Source organism: Acromyrmex echinatior, chromosome 1 (assembly GCF_024713525.1).
Source record: "Acromyrmex echinatior isolate Ae372 chromosome 1, ASM2471352v2, whole genome shotgun sequence".
NCBI classification, from domain to species: Eukaryota; Metazoa; Arthropoda; class Insecta; order Hymenoptera; family Formicidae; genus Acromyrmex; species Acromyrmex echinatior.
Window position 1 is genome coordinate 20253937 of NC_141852.1, and position 16955 is coordinate 20270891.

The 16955-nt window shown below is 35.9% G+C and overlaps 1 protein-coding gene across 5 annotated transcripts in view; it reads right to left on the minus strand.

Annotated features, from left to right (window-relative positions):
* Positions 1-16955, minus strand: part of cnc (NFE2 like bZIP transcription factor cap-n-collar) — a 124461-nt gene that overhangs the window by 48098 nt on the left and 59408 nt on the right. For all 5 annotated transcript variants that reach the window (XM_087410018.1, XM_011070650.2, XM_011070651.2 and 2 more), the window contains 2 exons: positions 2583-2893; positions 1887-2090 (listed from right to left, as the gene is read on the minus strand). In XM_087410018.1, the coding sequence (XP_087266144.1) occupies positions 1887-2090; positions 2583-2893 (515 nt within the window). The remainder of the gene's footprint in view (positions 1-1886; positions 2091-2582; positions 2894-16955) is intronic.

The following is a 16955-nucleotide window of genomic DNA, read 5'->3' on the forward strand; positions in this document are numbered from 1 at the left end:
TGCTAAAAATGAGAATAGATCTCATAACTCGTAGCTTCGGGAGTAAAAAGTATTATAATTTTTTAAAGATTGTTTTAATTTTTTGAGAAACAGATATGACATTCCAAATATTGCTATTATTAAAAAATAAAAGACATTATTATAGCAAGCGGAGTCCTTTCTCGAAAATGATTATCGTTGTTAATTATCACTGACTGAAGAATTTTTTTAAATTGTAAAGAAATAAATTGTTGTATACTATTGCAGTATATAGCGTTGAACAAATTGTCACTGGTAATAAATCATAAACGAATTCTTCCGGAAAGATTTCATATAGCGATAAAGTGAGTTACACAAGCACAAAATAACAAGTAATAATTATAATCAACGAGCTGGTCTTTTGCGACTGTAAAAATGCGAAAATCCGCGATAACGATTGCTACCAAATATAAGCACAACTTTACTGTCCAAAATGACAGCACGATACTCCTATTAAAACGAGTTGTAACAGTCATTTATGATTGCCGTGTTTAGATTGTTGTCTAATGAAACTTGTCTAAGAATCGGTACATAGATTCAGGCAATACAGTCGCATTGAAGCTTTAGAAAATACATACAAGGTATCCTCATATTTTTAATGGAAATATTTGTTATCCCTAAGGAAAATTAAACGCGCACTCTTTAAATTGCAAAATAAGATACTATAGTAAATGCATACTTGAAACGTAATTACAGCGTTAAAAATGTATTAAAAAAATTTTTAATAACTATCAACAGTATTATAATATAGTTGTATCATTAAGAGTTTTGTGAAAAAAAATCTTAAATATGTTTTTCTTGAACTAGAACTTTTTGCTCCAAATTATTTTTGTTTCCGTTATATCGTTTTAATTGTATAACAATTATAATAATCGTAAGAATCAAAGTTTTCAAAATTAAATTTTTTTGTAAAAGACATAGACCGATATTCATAGTCGATTCTTATTTCACGACCGTCTTAAGTAATGTCTTAAGATGCTAATGCGATTAGATTGATTGATTCGTGATACCTCAAGATAGAACTTAAGACGATCTTGAATACAAGGAGTGACTATGAATACTGGCCATAGATTACAGAAGTGATCCATTTTCAATTGTCTCATTACATTATAAAAGATACAATTATGACATATGTATAATCATAGAGGCCTCTTGAAAGAGGGTGTATTGCCGCGGGAATGAAGCCACAGCAGAGTTTTCGCGGTCAACGTTATAAATAAAGAGTCCCGTTTATGGACCGTAAACGCCGCTCTAACTGTGCGGCTTTGCGCGCCGTTCTTATCTTCCCAACGTTTGTTTCCTACTTCGTATATCACTGGCTGTACCGTGTGGTATCGCGCCATTCCGAACCTCTCATTAACGGAATGTCGAAAAATCGCAAATTGCCATGGCCATTCTCGACAACATCCGCAGCTCTTTCAGCGTCTCTCAAAACTGCAGCTGCACATCATGAAGAATATCAAGACGGTAGAAAAGTCGCTCTAGTTATATCCTTACATCAAGCCGGACAATTCTTTACATCGCAGTCGTATCAAAGCAACTGCTGAGTGCAAAATGATTTAAAATAAAATTAAAACCCTGGCAATTTGTTTACATAAAGATTATTGAGACGTATTAAGCGACATCGGAGATTATTATTACAGTGACGATAATTCAACATCCATGACACTCGATTAGAAACCGTCGGATAGCTCAAGATAATTTTTCATTGATTCATTTACACGACATGTATGTTTGATAGGAGAAGCCTCTGTACTTTGTACATAAATCATTACATTGTCGCAATCATAGTGACATTGTATACACAGTAATGAGAGGCACTGGCCTTGGTTCTAACCTACAGGCAATGAAATCAGGGTCGTTCGTACCTGGAAGGAGCGGTGGTGTGGATGATGGGGATGATGAAACTGCGGTGTGTGAATCATGTCGCCGGTCTCGGGATCCTCGCACCTAGAAGATGACTTCACGACCTCGGCGTTACTCGAGGCGGTAATGGCCGCGTCGCCCTCTGCACTTGCGGAGTCCTCGGCGGTATCTTCTTTCTTCTTCTTCTTTACTTCCGACTTCGTTTCCTAATAATCAATCTTTATATAATGATCACAATATCGCAACTTCACCGAGGAGTGAAACGCGTTAATTAAAATGTAAAATTTAATATTCCAACACATACAACATATATCTAAATAACATATATCTTTCTATCAATAAGATATTCAAATAACGTCAGGCATATTAATGAAACATTATATTAAATCATTATTGTGTAATATAATATTTAAATAGAGTTTGAAGAAGAAAGTCTATTATTGCTGAAATTAACATCAAAATAATTCGTGCTGATTTTCTACAAATTTTCGGTTTGTACAGTAAAAATGTCTCGACTTGCATATTAAACAGTATATTACAAAAGGTATTTGTAAAAACAAAATAAAAGTAAATACAATTTCACAATTTATTTCGCAAAGTGGCTAGCTCGGTATTGAAAGACAGACAAAATATTAACATACTATTTCTCACAAAACGTCAAATTGTAGTTACTTCCAAGAAGATATGAAGTCACAAACCTCTGGTTGAGCCTCATCGAGGCCAACGAGCTGAAGCGCCTCTTCGAGATTAAATTCGTCGGGCAAGCCTAGAGTATCGTTGCTAAGCAGACCTTCTACACCGGCGCTTTCCAAGAGACTACCTCCGAGTAATTCTGAAGTAAAATCATGCTCAAGTCCTAGAGTGTCGTTTAAACCGAGAGAATCATCAGTTAAATCAGCCAAAGGATGATTGTCCAAAGCCAACGATGCTTCGTTGAGAAGCGGATCGTCCTCTTCGACGATGCTACTTCTACTTCCGTTTTGACTGCCAGAGCTGAGAATGTATTCGCCTGTAAAGAATCACATATTCGTTCGAAATGTTTGATTGAAACTTAGCTAAATCGTTTCATCAAAAGAACAATTAATGAAAAAGAGACGCTTTTCCGATATTATGTAATTCATCGTGAGAAGCATGCATGCTTCGAAGCGGCACGATGAAACATAAGCGAGCGTAAACAAGTTCGCGTGTAGTCGCAAGGTTCACGCAGAGATCATCCGAGAATACTTAATTAGTTGTTTGATTGCAATGTTATACAGGTTTCTTATCCGTCCTATTATGCAACTTTGTTCTGACACGAAATCGACAACTGTTACTTTGTATACATTCTATAATTTTCATCCAGCAATGTAGTCATTATAGAATATTTTGTAAATTTGTATTCTATTTTTGAATTATTGTATTGTTAAAAATTAAATGTAATTATATAATGATATATTATGATAATGATTAGATAATGATGATATAATTATGCAGACAGTGCATTCATATGCATTCATATGCATTTAACTACAATTAAAGATAAAAGTCATTTGCATATATATATAGTTTATATATATGCACAGATCAAGGATGAAGGATTGGAACGAAAAACGATTAGTTTCTACGATATAATCAGATTTATATCTATGTGATCTCTAAAACTAGGAACTAGTGATTACGGCACTTTAAATAATTACTGATTTCATTTACATATACCAAACTATTTAGAGAATAATATAAAGGAATAATCGCGATACTTGATTTTATTTTTTCACTTATTTATAAAACTGTATCGTTCTGTATAGTTATATTAAAATCGTTATATTCATTGATATACAATAAAATTGTTAGCCTTCGATATTTTCGCTTTTCTTGCATTCATACTATCAACAATGTAATTAACAGCATTATGATTAATCATTTATCACCATCTTATTACACCTACATGAATTGTGAGAAAAAATAATTTCACAACATTTCACTATATCGAATAAACTTATGACTCGACAAAAATGGATTCGAAGCGCGGCGCTCGAAAACTGGCAGATAGCGACGGGCAGGAAAAATTTTTCAGGGGAATGGAGAGAGGAAAAAACTTAACTAATTGAGAGACAAAGAGGAGTGTTATTGGAGATCCACCTGCTAGTTCTAACAGCCCTCGTATGTTCCCGCCCTACAACCAATCGCGCAACCGCGTCATCCCTTGCGCACGCATGAAAAGATAACATGGACAAGGCTGTTCGAATTGTTCAAAATTTACAAAATGCATAACGAATAACTAACAACGTACTTCCATATGTCTCGAATAGACAGATAACATTTTTATATCTAAACAATAAAAACTTTGAAAAATTTATCGTCATTTTTTTTTAGAAACGCTCTATGTTAGAGGCTATTACTTTTTTTAAAATTCTAAAATAATTTTGCACGTTGTAAATGATTAGATAGATATAAGGAGAGAAAGTTTTCAATAAGAATGATTTAATTAATTAATCTATTTATTCAGAGACTAAAAATATTTAATATTTTAATATTATTATAATTATTTACTGTTTAATAAAAATAAGGTATTATCATTAACATTAATAATTTATTTATAAGCCAATATTATACGAAATAATTGAATATATTTATCGTACTTCATATATTTTAATAATAAACGTATAATTTAAAAAAACCTATATTTGTGTGTGTAAAATATAAAATATGAAATTGATTGATGTTTCGTTCATTCGTGTTCCCGTAACATGTTATCTTCCATTGTGACTTTTACAAGAATTTTTGATTCACTATTTAGTTTTCGTATGTAGTCTGGTTTATTTGGCCCAGAAATGGTTTCACTTTCATTAGAGCATTAAGTAAAAAGGCTTCTAGAATTTCTACCTGAATTTTTGACAAAACATCGATAATATCGAGCAGTTCGAACGAGCTGTTTCTACGTGTGAAACATTTCCCCATCGAACACAAAAGCGTACTCCTTTCTCTCCTCGTAGTCGGGCGATGTTATTAGAGATAATAATCTCATAAAATAATAATTCCTCTTTCGGGAGCTGTCTGGAACCCGGGCAGGTCCGCCTGACGAAACGACGGACAGGTTGACCGTGAAAGAGGAGGATTTTCGTCCTGCACGGTTCCTACCGGTGAGTGCCGGTGCCTCCCAGTAAAGGGAGAGATCGCACCTTTTGGATGCCTATTACATTAACGAGTGGTGGCAGCCATTGTCTGGCCCAAATGCGAGGCCGACCGCGCGATAATGGCCGTCTATAATTTGAGGGAAGTCAGAATAGCCCCTTCCCGTTCGACGTAAAGCCTATTTAAAGCCCCGTAGAATTATAAGGTGAAATTACTTTCACATACACAGCAAACTGTGCGCCAAGCGTAATTGGTACAAGTATAATTTTTAACCGTACAGCATAATTTTTTGTTACTTTTATCATCATGTATTTCTTCTCCTTTTCTCTGTTCTATAACACGTATTTACAAAATATAATTTTTATTACGCCTTTATTCCCGCAATAGAAATTTATCGTATATGTTAGCTTGAAAATATAGAAAATACAATTTTTTTTATTCTTCAATCAAAAGAAATAGACTCTAAAATAAATATGCATAAAAAACATTATAAATGAATGTTACAATATTTTAGACAATTTTAAGTTAAGAAATAGATGGGAAAATTTATTTACTCTTTTCTTTAAATAAGAATATTTTTTTGGCAAGGAAATTTCACAATAAAAACATCACATTATTTTTCATTTTTTTAGATTTAAGTTATTCTTTAATGACTTTATTGTTCTAGAAAATTAATTTGTATGAGAACATAAAATTACTGTTTATCAAATACTATTAAGGAATGCACCGTTTAACAAATTTTTCACATAAAATAATTTAAATACAAAATGCGATATATTAGTTTTTCTTTTAAAATTGTATCAAATCACTAAGAGTTCAAAATTTGTTCCCAAGTTTGTTGCAATTACTGACGATTGTCATTTCAAGGAATTAAATAAGAAAGTCTCAGTTTTCCTCGATGCTCGAAATTTTGCTGTCGGAATAAATTTTCTTTCGACTAAGCTCGTCGTCCGGAATTCGCTCTATCACGCTACATCTAATGGCATAGCCCTTCGGCTTTTTCAATTCCACGGCTTCTTTGAAACCCGCGTTCGGCTTTTTCCATGACCACGGGAACGTCGACAGATCATTTCTCATATTTCGCGCGCACGCTTAACGACCATTTTCTTCCGCCCCCCTGCCCCCCCTCTTCCTTTTTCTCTCCCTTCAAACCAACGGTTGGATAATAATTCTTGCATTACTCGACAGAATTTTCGGTGCCGACGGTCCTATGCCGAGAACCAGGAGAACGCTCTCCGATTCGACCTCTTTCCGATTCGTTCACAAACAGCGTATCCGACGGGACACCGGAAGGGAATCCTCGAACCCGAATGCGTCGGCACGATTGTCCTACCCCCGGGGGTGACAATACGTATACATGTCGCGTTAATCTCATTCGTATCCTCGACAAAGGGTGACGATCCGGTCTGGTGCCAGTTAACTTCAGAACGGAGCTTGACGTCTCATTTGGAGTCGAAGGAGCGCGCGAATCGTCGCGCGTCACCTGCCGTGAACGATAAATCGTAATTGCGATCATCAATTCTGCCGCTGATCAATGTCGAACTGTCGACCGTTTCGTCGTGTCTTGTTTCGTTAAACGAGTGTGCGAACCGGTCGGTTGATTGGATAGACGCGTCCTCGATGTGTCTTGTGCTTATCATATCTCTTTAAAAGCTTCTAGTTGATCTTTTTAGCTAAACATGGAAGTTCATTAAAAATTTAACGCGATTAAACTCTAACGGGAAGATAATTAATAGCTTTAGTATTCAACTTTGGAAAACATATGAAGAAAGAAGTTGCTACTACTACGCAGCAATAATATTAATATAAATTGGTACGTATATATTTCTTACTAAAAATTTCTTATTAAATTATTCCGAATAGATTTGAAATATCTTTTCGTACAAATCGAACTAAATTTCCTACAGTAGGATCCAACAAATAATATATTCTTATTAATTTTTTTAATAAAATGCTACGTTTCAAATAACAGAATACAATCAGCAACGATAAAGCCTTTGTAGAATTTGTACGAAATTTTCTACTGAAAAATCACTTGCACTTGCAAACTTTTTAAATTCTGTTTTTGATGATCACAGACTAATAGCTTTTAGGATATTTGTCAGTAATGATTATTCATAATTATCAGAGTATGTATGCAATCTAAAAATATTAATTGTTTCACAATGGACGATGTAAAAGTTGAAATGAAGAAAATTTTAAAAATATCTGTAGGCAAATTGTCGAGCTTAAAAGGAATCAATTAATATTATAGTATAATTGTAAATTGAATTCTTTCTTAAGCATTATTAATCAAAGCGTCGCATGTTTGTTGTCAAACCGCCACGATTAGACAAATTGTCGTTAAAGCAACTACACGTGCTTGTGTTACGCAATACTCCGAGTCGCGTTGATGCAGTATAAATGCAGTCGCTAGACGCTTTTTGACGCCTACCTGTGTGTGTCCACTAGGTCCTAATCCAGGATGTCAAAGAACCCAGAAAGTAATCCAAAATTCCATTCACAAGAGTGATCACAGTGGCAGTACTTAAAGTACTTAAGTCACTAAACTATTTCGTATTGATCATAAACAGTTGCTAGGATAAGCCTAAGTTCTCGCACTATACACATCATTTCGGATTTGTAGCGTAAATAGCAGTGTCAATCTGCTGAAACAGAGTTGTTTTCCAGGAAAATCGATTTTTCATAGCAGATAACTCCGACAGGAAACAAAATGTTTGCGCGAACTTATCCGCACTTAAAACTCCCAAGATGTAAGCTAATCCTCAGCGTATTCTTTAGCGCCTTTGAACGTTACACATGTTTTATGCAGTGTCACTATAAAATGACCTTAAATCGTCATCATCGTCGTCGGCAGCCAAGGAATTCCCACGAGAGTTTTGAAAAATTATAAAAGCTCGACACGCACAGACCGGACTGGACTGGGGACTGGACTAGACTGGACTGAACTGAACTGAACCAGATTAGATTGCAAACTGAATAGGGGATTTCCTTTATCGCCCCGTGGTGTGGATCGCTTTTGCGTTATACGATTCGATCTTGAGGAAAGTCATAATACCCGGGTACCGTCAACAAACGAGTTCGAAGCGAACGCAGCATGGAGTCGACTGATAGACTATCGCGTAGCCAGGAATTGCCTAACCACGGGCTGGTCGAGTATTGTGCCAAGCCACGGGCTCTCCGTTAAAAAACGGACCAATCACGACGGGGTTGGCTGTTACTCCAATATGGCTGCCAGACAATACGCAGCGCAGAGGCGAGGTGGGAAGAGAGGGAAGGTCTCTCTACCCGTAATGCCATTCTCCGGCTCCCCACTGCGATCCGGGAACGTATACCCGGGCTTGATCCGCTCTTCGTTGCCTTGCCACGGGTTTAGTCAGGGGTGCATCTTGCCCTGGCATAGCCCCGAGTCATCCCCCGACTTAGCAACCCTCCCTCTCGCCCTGAAGATAACGCCAATTGCTCCAATAGCAATTGTCGTAACATCGGTCGTAATAGGAATCTTGTAAAATCGATCTTTTATCTTTAAACAAAAAATTATGCAATATAATTACGTTTTATAATTTATGCGAAAATATGCATATATTTATAATGAATTATGAAGAAAAATGTTTTATTTGTATTAATTGACATTGATTGAGAAAATGTAAGCAAAAAATGTTGTGGTTTTGAAGAAATTTTATTATTTTATTCTAACTTTAATTTTCTCAAAACTAGATAAATATAAACATACATAAAAAAAAACTTTATATACTAAATTATTATATATAAGAGAGTTAATTTTCTATTATTCATAAATTTTATTCTAATTTTCCTCCAATCACTGAATATCTTTAAATAGCAGAATAGCATTAAAAATAATAGCAGAATAGCATTAAAAATATTAGCAGAATAGCATTAAAAATAATTTAGAAACACCCGAAATATAATTGAAATGTGCTATATACAATGTTTTATAATAAATAGAAAGAAGAAAAATACAAATCACAGGGGCAATTTGTGAAAGCAAAGATAGACCTATTGCTGTTAAAACTTATTATTAGCATTGTTTTTATTCATTCGTATAAACATACTTATTTAGTTCTCACAGTGACTAGCCACTCTAAGAGCCAGTCACTAGGTTAAAACCACCGGATGATAAAGCTTGTAAATCACCTGTTAAGATGCTATCTAAATCCTGTCAAATGCCCTCTCCATTGATACCCCTTATTCTTGTGTCGTCACTCTCATTCGAACGTTCAAGATCTGCCGGCATATATTGGAATAATTTCATAATTGCCACCGATACGGTCAATATACTGATTATGCGCACTCTAAGCTTAACAATAGCTATAGATCTCCGATGCATAAACGATTATGACAATCCTTCTGATCGTCAATTTTTATGCATACTTTCTGCGAGATGTTTTATAATACGACGACTACTATATATATTTGGACTTTTATTCCTCTAACATCGCATACTTTGATCACGTCAATGCTTCTGCGAAATTTCGAGCAATTGCGATTACGTACAGCGCTAATTATTTTGATTCAAGTATAAATTAACATGTTCGATTTTGATTAGAAATTTATTGAAGTTGACCTAATGCGAAGTCGATTGCTTAGGTCATTTGTCCATTATTAAAATATTTTTGAAAATCATTCAAACTGAGGAGAGAATGTATAACTTAATAATACCACGTAACAACTGTAAGCATGCCAAATGTTGCTATAATCGTAATCCTCGAGTACAGCAACGGATTATTTGGGCCCAAAGCGAAAATTGTATACGGTTGTACAATTTGTACGATTCGACTGGTACGAAAGTTCTAAATTATAATTGAAAAAATTTTGAATTCTTCTTTGAATCCTTCTCCTATCAAACGGTGTAAAGCGAAGGTTCACTTGCACTCTGTACTTCAAATAGGACGCTTTAGAACTTATTGTTAGGTGAAGTTTTCGTAACTGTAGTTGAGGGTTAAGTATAATCGACTCGCGATCACTTATTGCTTTCTACAATCAAGATCTAAACGTTTCGCATCGTCTCCTACAAACAATTTTGTGGAACGAGCCGGATTATTGAGGAGAGTGACGCTATTTCAATTTACCATGCCAACGTCACTTCATCATGAATATGTCGAAGAATATCGGCACCTAATGGCAAACGTAGCACCATAGCGCTGATTTATTAACCAATAAGTGCAAATCACTGTATCTGCCAGTATGCCGCCGCGAACGAACTATAGGACCATCGACAAAACTGTAACGTAACAATACGCAGTCAATCCTGCGGAATTGTCCTGAAGAACGCAGTCTAGGACACCTTATACAGCCGATAAATAATAGTAGCTGCATGAAGTTGTGCTTTCCAATATTCCGTCAATATTCTAGGTTCGTTCCGGAACGTCGACTGACACCGACACGGCTCCTTTTGACTTTTTCTCTTCATTTCCTCATCAAACGCGTAATATAAATTTATTATTCAACAGTATGCTCAATAGCATCATACCGTCGGAAAGTGGCCTGAACCCGTTTACTGTTCCTTTAACATACATCTGACTCGGCGATTATTCTGTAACACTTATAATACAACAATGTGCAAAACAATAAATTCTTTATCATTCTTATCGTCGGAAATTAAAATTACGCGCAATCACTCTTAAGCATTATTCCTAAGTAGTGATTAATACATGAATCGTTGACCGCGGAATAGTAATATTTTGGTTTTGCACGAAGTTTCAAATTTTTAATTTTTTCCATAAAATCTCCGTGTTATTTATAAAAGAGAGTATTTTGATAAACAAAGTATTACAGTAAAATTTTTTGCGTTTGGCATGTTTACAGTTTAAGTATTTTCATTATTGCGTTCAGTTTTACCAATTTCGAACATCGAATAGCCTGAATCTTGACTAACAATGAAACGTGTATTGTACCGGCAATTGTAAAACGGAGTCGGGTGTCGAAATTCACGGTAAGGTAACGTAATTAAGGGAATAATGGCAGTTGAAAAACGTTGGTCATCGTTCAGACAACGGACATGCCGCGTAATCGAGAGTACGTTCACAAAAACGATGTCACACCTCTCTTTTCGAGCAAACAGTTTGCAGATCCGTGAATACGTCATGATACGGTTCGGTAATCGTGCAAGTAAACACGAAGAGCTACGTCAAACAGTATAATAGATACAGTTAAAATTAATAGACACGTGTTCTTGAAATAAAAATGCATGCACAATATAATAATTGAGATCTTACATTACCAAATACAGAAAAAATGATTTTGCTGAATACAGATTTGAAATTAATTTTGCTGGACAATTTTTTTGATAGTCTAGCAATCAGTTTACAACAAAATTATTTGCAGATTTATATTTAACAAAAAATTTTACATCTTTCCAGGTAGATTTTTTTAAACTCAGACTTAAGAAAGCAGCAATGTGCATTATCAATAATTAATTATATCGATGAAAGTGAATATTTTATAGCTATCATTTATTAAATGACAAAAAATTATTAAATTTTTACTGATAAATGCGATTCAATGGAATTAAGAACAGCAAGATAGAAAGAATTGAGATCGCGGAAATGAAATGTAAAGCAAACAATCATAAAATCCGAATTCTTTCAATTCGCTAGGCAGAAAGAGCAAGGTAATCAAGACACACTCATACGCAAGGAAGATTCTGAAAACGAGGTCAGAAACCTTGCTAACACCTCATACGTACAAGTCATTCTCGATCTGGTGGTGCCCGTCAATGAGCATTGTTGCCACCTCATAGTATGACGTTCTCTCTTCGTGTCTAGCTTGCACTTTTCGATGGCCACGCGTCCACCACGAGAACCACGCGGTAGTCGAGTCATGCTTAGAAGGTGCATTTTTCTCATTTTGACTTCCGAAAATTTCGTCTCCCGTTACCTATCTTCTTCCGGCTTAACCCGTCATATTGGAGGCGTTCGCTAACCCGCCAGATACGAAGCGACGGTGTTTCCTTTAGACATGCTCCTTAGCGTCCAAACTGCGCCGAGCGAGTCGAGGTAACCCGTAAGGAATATTTTATTGTAACACGCGTCACTTGTCCAATAAAATCCGAGTTTTATTGAATACTTCACAAAAGCGGGCAAAGTCGAGCGTCTACTTGCGAGAAACCTTCTCTGAAAGACAGATGCTATCATGGTTTTATGTTCAAAATAACGCGCCCTGTGCTAAAAGATTGCAGTGTACAAATTGATATTACTTTGGCTAAAACTTGAATTCTGTGGGGTAGTAATTTTTTTGACAATAAATCTTTACTGATTTAAATAAGAGACGACGTCTCGATAACATAAATTACTGTAGAAATGCTTATTCTCGATAACAATATTTAATTATGTATATATTTATGTATATATTTTAATGTATATTAATATAGCAACCTTTGTTGCCATACCTGTTTCTTAGTCTAACTCGCAAACGCTACTTTATAACGGTTTAGCTTCCAAAGTTCCTTGTTGCAAGTTGTGGTGATGCACAAATTCTTCCGCGGGACATAGTAACCCACATGACAAAACAGATTTTAAATCGGTCAATCTCTAACTATTATCATACTTTTCGTATGTGAAAGAACTTTCGTCTCTTTTGGAGACAAGTGGAGAAATTTATTAATAAAACATAGATAATGATTTTCACATAAAAAATTTTTCTAATTAATACGTACAATCAATATATTATTTTTTATTTATTATTTAATTAACTGAATTAATTTAAGAGAAATTTCGAATATTTAATGAGAATATTTTTCACTACATTATATTTTTCTAGTTCTATTATACTTCTATATGTACATTCTCATTATATTTATTTCAAGAAGCAATGGCAATTTGTGCAGATTTATTTTCTGGCAGATACTTCCTTTATTAAATTCCTTAAGAATAATGACTAATTGTAATGAATATCGTGATTAACGTTGCGAATAAGTGGTCTTTGAAATGAGTATCTACGTGTACCATTATTGCTTCTATTATATACATGATTCATTCCGATGCCTGATTGATACAAAATAGCCATACCTTTTATTGCTTGCGAAAGATTCTCAGGAAAGTCCGTCAACAAAAAATACCTTGATGCATTAATGACAGGTTGGAGGTAGAACGGAGAGGGTGTCTAGAAAGGGCTAATGGTACTTGAGGTGACAGGCTGACCTTAACCCACGCAGTCTGATACATATCTATCCTAAACCAACACCAGATTCTACAAAAAGAACCTCACCTCAATGTACTAGCAATGCGGTCTTATGTTTATTTAATATTTAGCTTTGCATTCTTTTCCGTACTCAAGTTTGTGTTTTAACCAGCTTAGTCAAGAGTACTTTATGTTCTAATATGATTTATCCGGTAGGTAATACAAATGTTGGTTATATTTATTTAAAAAAGATATGCACAAGTTTTAGTAAACTCTGATGTTCTCTAATTTACAATTTTTTCACTGAGAACAATGTTCTGATTAAACCAACAAAAGATCCCGAACAGATTGGCATTTTGATGAGACCAAAGAAAATTTTTGTTAACGTAACCAGAAATTCTAAATCTCATCAAATTGTCTTGGATCCTTTTGTTAATCTAAACAAAATATTTCTTTCAGTATTTGGATAACAAAAAATAAATATACAATATCTCGAAAAATATCGCTGCGATTACAAATAATGGAAAAAAGCTTTCCTCTCAAAAGGAACGATATTATGTTATTATCCGGTAGCAAAAGTCGAAAGTCGAATTCGGTGAGGTTTCGACGAGACGCGAGGCACACCGGTCGCTTATAGAACTAGCATGATTTGCAAAAAACCTCACAAAATCGTAGAGACGATCTCAACCAGGTAACGACTTCTACAGACTGTAGACAAGCTCTATTGTACGGCGGCGAGAACTTCGAAAAGCTAAAAGGAAGAGAGGGAAAGGGAAGAGATGCCACGAACTTAATTTTTCATCGTTACTGGCGACTGTCGTCATCTCCAACACTCTGTGCAGCTTGACTCTAATACGAGTTTTATGTTAATGTTTTAATCCGCCGATAGGATTGAAACGTTTGAGATATACGAAGGACGTGGCGAAGAAGCGGAGGAGCAAGCGCTCGTGCTCGTCGAGAAGGAATCCGGCCCTTTTGTTGAGCACGTCGACGCGGCTTTAAAATGGACGCTCTATAGCGATTCTTTCGCTTGTTCTCTCTCTCTCTCTCTCTCTCTCTCTCTGTCTGTCTGTCTGTTTGTCTGTCTGTCTGTCTCTGTCTCGCTCTCCGTATTCCATTTTATTAATATGAGATTAACGAAGGGATTAATTAAAGTGCTCGGACGAAGGATTGGAGTAAGCTTGACCAATCTGGGCAGATATAATTACGAACGTTGCGATTGGCATTCATATTCAGTTTGCGATTACTGTGAAATATAATACGTTATTACAATTATATTTATCAACGTCAACCTTCATTATAGATATGTCTGTATATTCTGAGCCAGCGAGATATTCGCCAGATAATTTTGAGCATTGTCGTTTCACATGATGAGAATTGCCGGTTTCACCGAAGACGGAATTCAGTTTAATTACTTGGTTAGTTTCCCTCGCGAATCTATGTATTTCACACATGCACGAAAGCACATTACGGTACGTCGCAAAAGTCGAACGTTTTCTCTCATCTATAATTATTATGAATCCTATACAAATGCTTGAAGGCAGATAAAAATCTCCTTTCTAGGAGAAAATGCTTTAGATTATAAATAATTTGACGTGTAGGCTATTTCATCGTTAAACAAGTTTCATCAACAAATAGTTACAATTATATAAACAAATATCACTACAATGATATTTAAATATACCATTGAACTTAATTATATTCGAATCGTTACAAAAATTACATCATACAAGCGCTACACTTTCGCGGAATATTTTAATTAATTGGACGCAATTCTATCTTTGCATTACATATTGTACTGGCGCGATTATATTTTTGCGCTAGGTATTATGCTGGCACGAAGCTAGACATGACGTCGCGGCTATTGTTGCCGCCTATTTTCATCCCGAGGCTTCCTGGAAGTGCCCTCCTGAATTCGTCCCGAATCCGTGGCGTGCAACGAGCCGCGATATGAGTAATGGTGCGTGCTCGTGTTACAGGGGTGGATGTGGCAAGTCATGGCTCCGAGTATCCCTGTAACCCCCATACACGCCTCGCCAGCTGCCCTCGCAGACACATCCCCTATGGGGGCCGCCGTTGGCTGGCATAGCTGAACTAACATGGCGGAACACGCACAGCTCCAAATATTGATTCCCTCTCGGGACGTGGCGAGCAATCGAATCACGTTCACAAAAATTCGTTGTCCGCTGAACAACGAATTCCGCGAACTAGGACATTACTTTTCTCTCAAGCAAGTTTTCTTATTATAAAATCCTTTGTTCCCTTACGCATTCGTTCCCCATTACAATCCTCGAAATGTCTAGTTTTTCTAGGGTGATTAAGTAGGACACGAAAAAGAGAGGATTATAGTCGGACCGGATTTTTTGCAGTTATTCGAAGAGAGGAATGACGAAGAGTTTTTGAGAATCGCGGAGCACCCGATCCGGAATGGAGTTCGGTTTGAAGTGGGGTTCCCGCGTCTAATTCCAAATCCACTTCGGGAGATATTGGTCACGGCTATTGCCATGCGTGGAGATAGTCGGATATTATTTTTTCTCCCCCGGCAATCCTTGACGAATCGAAGCGGAAATTAATACAACGCGGTCTATCGATTGCGTCTAACGTTCCTTGCTACCGACTGTATTTTCTCGTTTATATCCTCCTCATATTATTCTTCTGTATTTGTCAATGAGACTATATACCGTTATTAATCCGCTTATCGTCACAAAAGCATCATGGTTATAATTGCCGACATAATTTGCGATTGTGATTGTGGAGTTAAGAAATAAAGTGAATTGACCAATGACATGCCTCATGTTTCACGTACGCGCGTTCACGATCAAAGTAAATTAGTTTGATAATTTACAATATCTTCCGTAGTTCAAAAGGACAAAAAATAAATGAATTTGTGAAAGTTTAGATTTTTTCTGCAATAAACCACGAGAATTATACAACATAAAATAATGCTTTCATCGCATATAAAACCTGACGATTATACTCAAGATTAATACTAGATAAAAGCTCGCGCACTACTTTTAATGAATTTACGAAATAATAACAAAAAATTAATTTTACTGCAAAGAAGATTGATTCGTTTCACCTCTGAACTTTTCACGAATGTAATATAATGAAATTCGAAAGTCTTCTCTTATCTTACTACGTAGTCCTCCAACGGGTTCTTTTTCTTAATTAACGTTCCGATATCCGATACCGAAATTGGAAATGGACAGAAAATTAGTTGATCGTGCCTCGGCCGCCGCGCATGGCGGATGCGGCCATGCTTTCCATCCCTCTTCCCCCTCGTGATTTCAGTCCACGCACGAATCCACGCACTATGCACCGCCCGCGCACGTGGCAGATGTTCAGTTTTATGCGCTCACGCATGCGTTTCCATCGAGAGGTCCCCACCAATCCCAATTTCACTGTCCCTCTACAACTCATCGTATAGATTACGTATACAGCTCGTTCCCTCGATTCATCAAAATATTGAGGAAATTGCATTCCCTTTTAGACTACGAGATGGGTGCTCTTTTGTTACAGCACGACGCAAAATATTTGCGGACTTCGTATTCAATTCTGTTTTGAGATATGAGCTTACATTGACTACATCGCGTCCAAAAATTAGTATCAATTTTCATCTAACAATACATGTTTTTAAATATTCTTTGTAATCGAAATAAAAAGGTTTTTATTTAGAAAATAATCCAGAAACCTTATATAGGATTTGTTATACTAAAATAAAGTTATTCAATCATATCGATTCAAGATAACTTATTTTTTATATTTTGTATACAAATATACGTGAATTTTTGGCTGGCTCCTAAACATTAATATAATTGTTA